Source organism: Rhinolophus sinicus, linkage group LG18, assembly GCF_036562045.2.
Source record: "Rhinolophus sinicus isolate RSC01 linkage group LG18, ASM3656204v1, whole genome shotgun sequence".
Classification (NCBI taxonomy): Eukaryota; Metazoa; Chordata; class Mammalia; order Chiroptera; family Rhinolophidae; genus Rhinolophus; species Rhinolophus sinicus.
In genome coordinates, this window is record NC_133767.1 from 12,455,341 (window position 1) to 12,467,359 (window position 12,019).

Below are 12,019 nucleotides of genomic sequence, written 5' to 3' on the forward strand. Positions count from 1 at the left end.
TTGCTGAGTGGCTGGAGGAGGGGGTAGGCAGGGCCAGGGAGCCCCGCACGGGCCCCTCCCGTCCCTGCAGTGCCCACTGAGGCCTGTCTAAGTCTCCCCTCTCTCGTGACTCTCACAGGACGTGGCCCGGCTGCAGGAGGGCCGGCAGCCCGAGCACCGGGACGTGGCCCTGCGCAAGGTGTCAGACTCGGAGAAGCTGCTGTATGTGCTGGAGGCGGACGCGGCCATCGCCAAGCATATGAAGCACCCTCAGGGGGATATGATTGCTGAGGAGTAGGTCCCCTCTGCTTCGGGTCCCGGGGGAGCCGCTCTGGGTCAGGGCAGAAGGGCCACAGCCCGCTCAGCATTCAGGATACTGAGTTAGGGTTCATTGAGAGCTAACTAGATGCCAAGCACATGCCAAATGCTGTATGTTATTCTCGGGACAACCCATTTTGCAGTCAGGGAGACTGAGGTTTAGAGCACTGGCGTCCCCTGTTCTGGTCATGGTGTACCCACAGCTGTCTGACCACCATGTGGTCTGGCCTCCAGGCTTTTGCGCACGGCCTAGAGCCCTGCTGGCTTCCTGTGCTCCTGGTTCTCGCCTTAGCTCTGATGTGAATAAACACAAGACCCCCAAGACACTTCCCTTGCTCCCCCCGCCCTCCAGCAGGGGCGAGCGTCTGTTGGTGTCTCCTCTGTGCTTGTCCCCTGTCATGGCCCACACCACCCCTGTGGCTCCCACTGGGTGGTTGGCTCCAGAGAGCAGTGGACCTGCCTGTTTCTTTCCAAACTTTCTATGGTTTTAGGCACACAGTGAGCCTGGGGAAATGTTGATGGATGAAGGAAACTGGACAGGAGGAGGGTGCGAGTGTTTGGCTGGAACCCAAGGCCCTGGCCACCCTGTCCTTCCAGGACTCTGGGCAGAAAGCCCGAGGCTGGGTGTGGGCAGTGCCCCTGCCAACTAGCCCGCTAACCAGGGTGGCTGCTCTCCCCACTCAGCATCCGTCAGCTGAAGGAGCGTGTGAGCAACCTCCGAGGGAAACACAAGCAGATCTACAACCTGGCGGTGAAGGAAGTGGACCCACAAGTGAACTGGGCGGCGCTGGTGGAGGAAAAGCTGGTACGGCCCAGGCTTCAGCTGGGGAGGGTGCCATGTGGGCAGGGAGAACCCCGCCATTGAATGTCACCGCAGACCTTCCAGGAAGGCCATGATCCCGATGTTTTCTGATGTTTGTGTCAGTGAGAAGAGTGAGACTCGGAGCTTCTCAGCTCCTAACACAGCACACAGCAGAAGTGGTGGAGATTGGGACCCTCCTGGGATCACCCCTCGACCCTGGCTTGTTGGGGTCCTGGCAGGCTGGGGGGAGCAGCCAGATTTCTGGCTGGTCACTGCTCTTTCCATGCCCTCTCTAGCCCGTTTCCAGGGCAGAGAGGCGCAACCCCTGGAGCCTAGAGTCTTCTTTTAGTGGTGTGACCCTGGGCAAGTGACACTCCCCCGAGAGCCTTTGTTTCCCCATCTGTGAAATGGACATGGGAACCGTGTGGGCCTCTGAGGTTGCTGTGAGATTAAATGAGATGACGTGTAGATTAAGGTGACAGCCTCTCCCCACGTGCCTCATGGGTCCCAGTGAGGAGAGCCGAGGCCCCCGCCCCCGCCCACCCCTTCCCTGCACGCGTTGTCTCTGTCCACCCTCCCAGGACAAGCTGAGCAGCCAGGGCTTCGGGACGGACCTGCCGCTGGTGGACCACCAGGTGGAAGAGCACAACATCTTCCACAACGAGGTCAAGGCCATTGGGTCCCACCTGGCCAAGGATGGGGGCAAGGTAGGCGCTGGTGGTGGGGGGCCTGGAGGAGGAGGGCTCACGTGCACCCCGCCCTAATCCATGCCCTCTGCTCTGTCCTCAGGAACAGAACAGCGAACTCCAGGCCAAGTACCAGCAACTGCTGGTGAGAACTCGGAGGGAGGGAGGGGCAGGGGAGCCAGGCCAAGGGGACAGGAAGCCTGTTGTCATGCGGGAGACCCTGCTCGCTGTGCCATGTGTCGTGCAGGGAGGCCTGCGGGGTCTCTGCTCCCGCTCCCCACACAAGAACGCAGGATATGGTGAGGCCAAAAAGGAACACCCACGGAGCCATAGATGGGGGAGTCATACCACTATATTCTCTCTGGCGGCACTATACTCTCACTGGAGGCTGGATCCACACTGTCCGCAAACCGCCATCCACGCTTGCCAGCCCAGCCACCATCTTCTTGCTAGCCCCCGTTCTTCTCTCTGCCAGCGTAGCCACAGCAGTTATATTAGTGGCCAATGGCTCACTGGTTACAGCTGACGGCCAACTAGCCACAGCTGATGGCCATCCAATCACAGTTGATGGCCATTTACTACCTGAGCCAGCACCTGTCTATGTGAGGCCGAGAGCCTGGAAACTACTTTGTGGGGCTCTGCCCCCACACCTGTGCTGTCAACATTTCAAACAGAACAGAGGGGGATGAAGTGGGGAGACATGGAACCCCAAGCCCCCGCCTGAGAGACACCCGTTTGTCCTGTGCTCACAGAAAACCCCAGTAGACCCCATCTGTTTGTCGGGATATCGCCTGCCCTATAGTTTGTTTCGTATTTATTAAGCACCTTCTGTATTCCAAGGGCAATCACGTGCCTGATAAGCAATTTTTCTGTTTCCCTTTGTTAAACCTTTGAAAACTGCGTTTTGTTTTGTTTTTTAAACTGCACAAGTGATGCATAAATAAGTGCTTTGTTGTTGCCCACGTCTCAGACACCTCAGATTGGGGAATGAGGGGCAGTAGAGCACAGCCGTTAGCAGGCTCTGGAGCCAGACCGCCTCCACCCCTGGTTGGTGGGGAGACCTAGAATGAGCTGTTTTGCTTCTGGGAGCCTCAGTTTCCTCATCTGTAAAATGGAGTTACTGCGAGTCCCTGTCTCATAGGATTGCTTTGTGCACTGCGTTAAATAATGTTGGAGACGTCCTGAGCACGGTCCTGGCACGTGGTGGCGCCGTGCGTGTTAGCTGCTGTGCTCATTTGCAGAGCAAAATGCAGACAGCCGTCCTCCTCCTGCGTCCTGCCTGCCCACCTCCCCTCGCCCGCCTCTTCTCAGATGGAAAGCCCTAGCAGTTAGCTCCTGTCCTTCTAGCCATCTATACAACGACACGACAGAGATAAAAGGGGGCGCTACAGTCGCTGACGCTTACTGAGCACCAGCTGTGTGCACTGTGAGATGAGTCCTGTCGCCGTCCCCCATGTGCAGAGGAGGAAACTGAGGCGCCACAAAAATGCCAGTTCCATGAGGGTTCTGTCTGTTTTGTTCACTGCTGTGGCCCCAGTATTAGGAGCAAGGCCCAGCACTTAGTAGGTGCTTGGTAAACGTTTGCTGAACAAATGCGTGAATTTGTCTGGAAGGTCGGTGCCTTATCCACAGCGGCGTGCAGACGGGCCAGAGCCTGCCGCTGTGCGGGGTGTGGAGGGAGGCCTCACCCTGTCCCCGCCCACAGGCAGCATCGCAGGCTCGGCAGCAGCACCTGAGCTCCCTGCAGGACTACATGCAGCGCTGCACCAACGAGCTGTACTGGCTGGACCAGCAGGCCAAGGGCCGCATGCAGTACGACTGGAGTGACCGAAACCTCGACTACCCCAGCCGCAGGCGCCAGTACGAGGTGGGCGCTGGGGCCTGGGGACTTGGGGTGGGGACCCGGGAGGGAGCATGGGGCTGCCAAGTGGGGTGCTGATCCCCTCCACTGTCCCTCCCCCCCCCCCACCGTCCCTCCCCCCCCACCTGCAGAATTTCATCAACCGGAACCTGGAGGCCAAAGAGGAGAGAATCAACAAGCTGCACAGTGAGGGTGACCAGCTGCTAGCCGCCGAGCACCCTGGGAAGAACTCCATTGAGGTGCGTGTGCAGCGGGAGGGGACGCCTCCTCCAGGGCGGCCTCAGGGTGGCCTCTGCAGTGGGCCCCCTGGACTCGGGCAGTCCCCCAGGTGGGGGGTCCTGCATCCTGTGTTCGTCTGTCTCCATTTGGCCTCTCATCTTGCTCTGACCCTGCCTCCTGTCATTATCGTGATCCTTTGCCACGTCCTGCCCTCAGCCCCCCAACTTCTGAAGCCCAGTGGTACCTGAATCAGTGTTCTCAGGCTGCTGTAACAAATGACCACAAGCTGGGTGGCCTTAGACAACAGGAATTTATTCTCTCCTAGTTCTGGAGGCTGGAAGTGTAAAATCAAGGTGTCGGCAGGCTTGTTGCCTCTGACGGCTCTAGGGAAAGAACCCTCCCTGCTTCTGGTTGCCGGCAGACCTTGGCATTCCTTGGCTTGGGGCTGCATCACTGCCTCTGTCTTCATATGGACTCGGCCCTGTGTGTCTCCTCTTCTTATAAGGACACCAGTCATTGGGGTTAGGACCCACCCTAAATCCAGGATTACGTTATCCTGAGATCCTAAACCAATTCCATCTGCAAAGACACAATTTCCAAATAAAGTCCCATTCTGAGTGGACATGAATGTGGGGACGGAGGGATACCATTCAACTCCCTACAGTGCCTTTGTGACAATGTTTTAAAAGCACCTCTTTGGGCAGACACAGCCCCTACTTGTCCCTTGTGCAGTGCACAACCCAAGCACCTGTACGTGGCATCCCTGCTTGGCTCCTCGACATGTCCCCTCCCTCCTCTTCCCACCCCCGGGCAGGAGATGGCTGCCACACCCAGGCAGATGCCAGATGCCCTCTACCCCACCATCCTCTGGTCTGGAATCCCGCCATCCCTCCCTTGGTGTCCCGGGCACCAGCACAGCAGTGACCTGCCCCCTCTTCTCCTGGCAGGCTCACATGGAGGCCGTGCACGCGGATTGGAAGGAGTACCTAAACCTGCTCATCTGCGAGGAGAGCCACCTGAAGTACATGGAAGACTTTCACCAGGTGCCTGCTGGCCCCGGGGCCCCATCAGCGGGAGCGCTCAGTGCCTGGTACCGCGTTTCCCCGAAAAGAAGATCCAGCCGGACCATCAGCTCCAATGTGTCTTTGGGAGCAAAAATTATATGAAATTTTTGACCCGGTCTCATATTAAAATAAGACCGGGTCTTATATAATGTAATATAAGACCGGGTATAATATAATAAATGTAATACCGGGTCTTATATAATATAAGACCGGGTCTATAATATAAGACCAGGCCTTACATTAATTTTTGCACCAAAAGACGCATTAGAGCTGATGGTCTGCCTCGGTCTTATTTTTGGGGAAACATGGTACTTGGCTCACTTGTGGCCCCAGTGCCACTTCCTCCAGGAGTCTCGCCAGGACTGCCTTCTTGGGCCTCCCACTGCCCATGCTTCCGATGGCATACATGGGTGTGCCCCGAGCTTGCCCAGCCCTTGTCCATCTTCCCTGGGGCTGCAGAGTCTCATTGATCAGGTCAGCGTGGGGTGCAGGAATGAGTCTGGGGGGTGTTTATTTTGGTAAAATGTATGTAATATGCAATTTGCCATTTTAGCCATTTTTAAGCATACAGTCCCGTGACAGTCGTTATATTCACAGTGTTGTGCAACCACTGTCTTTCCAAAACTTTTTCATCACCCCGAATAGCAAGTCTGAACCCACTAAACAATTACACCTCATTCCTCCCTCCCCTGCCCCTGGTAACACCTTATATACTATTTGTTTCTTTGGCTTTGCCTAGTCTAGACCTTTCATGTAAGTGGAATCATATGCTATATGGCCTTTTGTGTCTGGCTTCTTTCGCTGAACACGTTTTCGAGGTTCATTCACGTTGTGGCGTGAATCAGAACTCCATTCCTTTTTATGGCTGCATAATATTCCATTGTATGGATGGCCCACGCTTATCCATCCATGTGTTGATGGACACTGGGTTGTTTCCATAGGCATGTGTGTTTTTAACAAGAGCTACAGGTGATTTTTATGAGTGGGCAGTTTCGAGGACACTTGAACTCAGATGACACTTATGTCACTCATGGTTTCCTGTCTGAAACCCGCTGGACTGTGAGCGTCACAGGGATCCCATAGTCCCACTCGTGGTTGCAGCCTAGGGGACAGCTGACAGCTGACAGTGAATGATTCCAAAGTTGATGGACTGAAGAATGGGCGAGAGAATGTTCTAGAACCAAGTGGGGAGGCTTCTCTTCTGTGTATCAAGACTTAGAATGAAAGTATAGCATTAAGTAAGGGTGTCCCTGGCGCAAAGAGAGGAATGGAATTTAAGAGAACCCAAGGCTTACTGGGGTGTGTGTACATGAAAATTAATATGTCTTAGAGGTGGCATCATGTAGACTGGTGGGAAGGGACCAATTGGTGGTTTCTTTCCCGTGCGGCCTCCCCCAAGGAGCCGGGCCGGGGAGGGCTGGGGGTGTCTCGAACCAGCAGCGCCTGTAGACTCAGGGTGAGTGGGAGGCACAGCCCTGCCTGGGATCGGACTGGAAGCCACAGCCAGGGTTAGCCCCAGGTGCCCTAGTGTTTTCGTATCTGTAATCGGGCCACCTGGGTCTCCCCTAGTTCCACAAAGATATGAAGGACGCTCAGGAGCTGCTTCGCAAGGTGGACTCAGACCTGAACCAGAAATACAGCCCTGATTTCAAGGACCGATACCAGATCGAGCTGCTGCTGCGGGAGCTGGATGTGAGTGATGGGCCCAGTGAGGGCCTCTCTGTGTCCCCGCCCCGCCCTCAGCCCTGAGCAGGGCCCCCACCCCCCGGGGAGGCTGCGTGGTCTCACCCAGGCACTCCTCCTGCGTTCAGGACCAGGAGAAGGCTCTGGACAAGTACGAGCAGGTGGTACGCGGCCTGCAGAAGCGAGGGCAGCAGGTGGTACCCCTCAAGTACCGCCGGGAGACGCCGCTCAAGCCCATCCCCGTGGAGGCACTCTGTGACTTTGAGGGTGACCAGGTGAGCTGCTGCCCAGGTGCCCCAGACAGGCCAGGCCCAAGTCTGGCTCTTTGTGTCACTGAAAGGTCCCAGGGGTGACATGGCTGGATGCAGGGCCTCAAACATTTTCAGGAATCTGTCCCCATCTGTCATTGGAGTCACTCTCTGCCAGTCCCCACCACTGCCGCACCAGCTGCCCTTACCGTCTGTGATACCAGCTTAGTAACCCCAGTCATTTCAGCAAAAATCCTAGGGAGGGTTCTCACTGGCCCAATTTGAGTCACATGTCCAGCGTAAACCAATCACTGGCAGGGGGATGATGCCATTCTCTCATTGGCCAGGCCTGAGTCACATGTCCACCCGGAGTAGTCAGGGACTGGGAATGGGGGAAGGGGAGTGCCCCAAAGGGAAATCCAGGTGGGTGGTGGGCCAGCAGACCCAACATATGTCCCCTGGTCCTTTCCAACTCTATGGCACAATGTCTTGGGAAGGGTCTGAGAGATGGGCTAAGACTCCCCAGGTCCCAGATTTCGGGGGTGGGGGTGAGATGGCTTTTGGGTTCCTGGGTCACTGGCGGAGGCAAGTCTCTCTGTGCCCTCTCACTGTTTGGCCTCCCCTGCCAGGGCCTGATCTCGAGGGGCTACAGCTACACTCTGCAGAGGAACAACGGGGAAAGCTGGGACCTCACTGACAGTGCAGGGAACAAGCTGAGCGCCCCAGCCGTCTGCTTCATGATCCCCCCCACTGACCCCGAGGCCCTGGCTCTGGCGGACAGGTACGGGCAAAGGAGAAGCCAGCATGGACTGGCCCCACCCCCTGGGCCCTGCAGACCCCATTCCCGGCCCTGAGTAACACCTGTACCCACTTGGAGACTCAACTGGGACAGGGGCCGATCCTGTTGGCCATGCTGACCTGCTTTGTGTGAATGTCCAGCTTTGGGCACAGTCCAGCAGTTTCTCCGCAAGTCCCTCTGGGCCTTTGCACATGCTATTCCCTCTATCTGGCTACCTACTCACTGCCTGGTTGGCTCAGACTTCTTGGCTTAAGACTCAGCTCTAGGGTCACCTCCTCTGGGAAGCCTTCCCTGACTGCCCTGCCTTCCACCCTGGCTCAGGAGTGCTGCTGCCTCTCTCCTCTCAAGCACCTCTCCCACTGCACGTCCTGCTGTCTATCAGGATGCTGTATATATGCGTTGGTCTCAATGGCAGGGGCTCCTTGATGAGATTTACTGTCTCTAGGGCCTTGTTCAGTGCCTGGTACAAAGTAAGGACCCAAGAACTCTGTTGAATGAGTGACTCAAGAAATGCCTTCATTTATTCATTCAGCAAGTATTTATTGAGCACTTACTATGTACTGCTCCCTCAGGGATAACATCTTGGTGGGAAAGACAAAAGAACAAGATCATTTTAGGTAATACGACTTGCTAGGAAGAAAAGAGAGAAAGGAGGGAAGGAGGGGAGAGAGGGGAGGGAGGAAGGGAAGGAGGGAGGAGGAGCGAGGGGGAGGACAGACCAGTGTTTCCGCAGACCCCTTCTGTGTGTGTCATGATGTAACTTTTCAAAGCCTCTGGATGAGCTGCCCAACTCCTCGGGGCTGTTTGTCCAGCCAGTCCAGGGTCCTGTGTCTGTGGGGGGAGGGCTGGAGGGCTGTCCTGGGCCCCAGCCCATGTTTGCTCTCACAGCCTGGGCAGCCAGTACCGCGGTGTGCGACAGAAGGCAGCTGGGAGCAGGAGTGCACTCCAGCAGCGGCACGCGATGCTCCAGGCAGAGAACCCTGGAGGTGGGTTCCAGGGCCACTGCCCAAAGCTGTGGGGGGACAGGAAGGAGGTGCTGGACCCATGGTCTGTGCTGCGGGTGGGACATCAGGGTCAGCCATGGCAGGGGTGGGGCAGGCTGGGCTGGCACTGGAGGCCCTCCCTGGGCCTCATGCCCCCAACTGCTACCTGACTGATTGCCCTCTGGCAGATGCCTCTGACCTGCAGGGGCGGCAGTTGCTGGCTGGCTTGGACAAGGTGGCCAGTGACCTAGACCGGCAGGAGAAGGCCATCACCGGGCTCCTGCGGCCCCCGCTGGAGCAGGGCCGGGCTGTGCAGGACAGTGCCGAGCGGGCCAAGGAGCTCAAGGTACCGCCAGGCTTGGGGCCCGGCTGCACTCCCTGGCGCTCTGGGGCACCTGCTCAAGGTCTCAGCCACACGGGGCTCTTGGTGCTTGATGGGGACCACTTGCCACGTTTAACACGAATTCCTTAGTCGTGGGGGTGGGGCTGTGCTAGGTCTAAAACCAAGGAGGTACCTGAGCCCTAGCGTACCCCCCAAAACAACCCCGGGAGAGGGCTCTGGCGAGGCTCGTGCTGCCTCTGCATGGCTTGAGCCAGGCAAGGGCTGCGTGTGAACGCCATCCGTTCACAGACACACACACACACACACACACAGACACGGTCTGCTGAGTCCTCAGGTGCCCTCCGTGATGGGGGTGACCATTCCTGGTTTAGAGGAGGAACTGGGCTCAGACAAGTGAGTGGCCTCACACCGCAGCTGGTAGGAGCTGAGTCAAGGCCCAGAGGACCCCCGGTACACAGGCGGGAGCAGAGGCTGGGCCCCACCACCACATGCCTGCTGCTTGGAGTCTAGGGTCCCCACCTATGAGTGGGGAGAGAAAAAGTACCTGCCTCATAGGGTGGCCCCCAAAGATGAGAGAAATCGTGTGCGGTGCTTGGCACAGTGCGAGCTTGGTAACTGCCTGTCGTTTCATCCCTGTGTGAGGCACAGCCCCCTGCTTCCAAATCCCCAGGATACAGCTTCCCGTCCCCTGAAGCTTGCTAGCCCCGGGGGAGGGGGCCGCCCCACTGTGACCCACACAGGGCCTCTGGTCCCCACAGAACATCACCACCGAGCTACTCCAGATTGAGCCAGAGAAGGAGCGTGGCACGGCCGAGTGTGAGGCCTTCGTGCAGGCCCTCCCCGGCAGCGGCAGTGCCCCCTTGCTGAGAAGCCGGGTGGAGGACACCAACCGCAGATACGAGCACCTGGTGCAGCTGCTGGCATTGGCCCAGGAGAAGTGGGTGACAGGGGAGCCCCGGGGAGGCCGGGTGGGGCCCAGGGGCCAGGCAAGTACCCCCTCAACCCCCTCACTCCTGGCTTGTGTCCCCAGGGTCGATGTTGCCAACCGCCTGGAGAAGAGCCTGCAGCAGGGCAGGGAGGTGCTGGCCACGTACGAGAACCAGCTGACCCAGGATGACGCGGTGCCCGAGACTGGCCGCGCCCTGGACACCAAGAGGCAGGAGCTGGCGGTGAGTCTGGGGACCCGGGTCTCCAGAGCCATTCTCTCAGGTGCTCCCACCACACCACCTCTGGGCAGGTGAGGGACGAGGCCCTGAGGCCCACGGCAGCACCTCTCTCCAGGCTTGGATGCCTGCAGGGTGCCCAACTGGAAGTTGCAAATGGAGGCCCATGGCACAAATCCCATGGCCAGCTGCTCAGGGGGTTTGTGTGGCTTGTGGAAATCAGGTGCTAGTATTTTAAAATCAAAGATCTACATAAGCCGTACCCCCCCGACCCCCGATTTCCAGTATCTTTGGAGCAGCTGCCCCAGTGCCCACAATTGCCTGCCTGACCACTGCAGGTGTTCAAATCTGTGAGCCCGAGGAAGGCTCCTTATTCACACACCAGTTCACAAAATCCTGGCTATGGGCTGAGACCCTCACCTCCCAGCGAGGGACTGGGCTCTGAGAGCAAAGCCTGCGCTGAGTTCTCACGGTGGGGGAGAGCAGCCAGCCACTGTAGTCCCCGGTGCAGCACCACAGGGCACATGCTGCCTGCTGTAGGGTTTTTAGAAGTTAGTTTTTCCAGGTTTTGTTCATTGTAACGAAATGAAACACTGCAGAAATGGCCACCAGATTTGAGCAGAAGCTCAGAGGCAAGGCCCCCAGCCCTTCCCACGCCCAGGCTTCCTCCTCCTCCCCAAAGCGCCTGGAACAGTGCTGGGAGCTCTGGCCACAGCGCCTGCGGTTTGCCTCTCCTTCCCACAGGCCATGGCCTCTGAGCTGCAGGCCCAGCAGGCCCTCCTCCAGGAGGTAGAGCAGAACCTGCAGGCAGCCAAGCGGTGCTCCGGCTTGCTGGCCAGCCGCTTCCAGGAGCACTGCCCGGACCTGGAGCGCCAGGAGGCTGAGGTCCACAAGCTGGACCAGCGTTTCGACAACCTCTGCCTGCAGGCTGAGCTCAGGTGAGCTAATCTGCCTTGAGGCCACAGGAGTGGGACCTCCACTGATGCCACCAAAGGCTGTGTAAATAATTCCCACTTTTTTTAAAAAAAGCAATACATACACAAAGTAAAATACTCAAAGTGATCGTAATGACCAGCCCCTTTCCCCCAAGGTAAGCACTGCTACCACTTGCTTGTGAATCCTTCCAAAAAGGTTCTGTACAAGCCAGGGTAGGTGGTAACACACGCATGACAACAGACCATGGACCCTGTAGCTTGCAATTTTTCCTTTCCCTCCACCTGTTTTCTGGGAGAGTGTGTATAGAACTGATATTACTTCTTTAAATACTTGGGGCAGAATTCACCAGTGAGGCCGTCTGGGCCTGCAGTTTGTTTTTCGTGGGTGAGGATTTTGGCTCCAACTCCAACCTCTTTGATAGATTTTGGACTATTTGGGTCATCTCATTCTTAACTTCAGTAGTTTGTATCCTTCAGGAAAGCTGTCTCTCTCATCAAGTTGCTGAATTTACTGGCATAATATTTTCTTATCCTTTTAATGACTGCAGATCTGAAGGGATGGCCGCGCTCATTCCTAATGTTACATCTTTCGATCATTGTATTTGTATATTCTCTTTTTCCCTGATCATTCTGAGGTTTATCAATTTAATGACCATTTCAAAGAACTAGGTAGCTATGGTTTCAATGATCTTTCTCCTGATTTCTTATTTCCTGTTGCACTGACATCTGCTTTTTAATTATTTCTTTGTTGCTGCTTATATTAGGTTTACTTTGCTCTTTTTCTTTATAGACTGTTGATTTGAGAGCATTCTTCTTTTCTGATACAAACATTTAATCCCACGTATTTCCCTCTCAGCACTGCTTTTGCTGTGTCCCACACATTTTGATGTTTTCCTTTTTGTTGAGTTCAGCTTTCCTAAGCCCCCTTAGAACGTC

General features: G+C 56.5%; 1 protein-coding gene across 1 annotated transcript in view; it reads left to right on the forward strand.

Moving 5' to 3' along the window:
• PPL (periplakin) overlaps nt 1-12,019 on the forward strand; it is a 45,957-nt gene that overhangs the window by 27,095 nt on the left and 6,843 nt on the right. Inside the window, exons 3-17 of the mRNA XM_019756411.2 lie at nt 119-273; nt 982-1,102; nt 1,681-1,806; nt 1,889-1,930; nt 3,491-3,652; nt 3,778-3,885; nt 4,813-4,908; nt 6,499-6,621; nt 6,741-6,887; nt 7,490-7,641; nt 8,548-8,645; nt 8,831-8,988; nt 9,744-9,922; nt 10,016-10,154; nt 10,893-11,086. Coding sequence (XP_019611970.2) covers nt 119-273; nt 982-1,102; nt 1,681-1,806; nt 1,889-1,930; nt 3,491-3,652; nt 3,778-3,885; nt 4,813-4,908; nt 6,499-6,621; nt 6,741-6,887; nt 7,490-7,641; nt 8,548-8,645; nt 8,831-8,988; nt 9,744-9,922; nt 10,016-10,154; nt 10,893-11,086 — 2,000 coding nt within the window. The remainder of the gene's footprint in view (nt 1-118; nt 274-981; nt 1,103-1,680; nt 1,807-1,888; nt 1,931-3,490; nt 3,653-3,777; nt 3,886-4,812; nt 4,909-6,498; nt 6,622-6,740; nt 6,888-7,489; nt 7,642-8,547; nt 8,646-8,830; nt 8,989-9,743; nt 9,923-10,015; nt 10,155-10,892; nt 11,087-12,019) is intronic.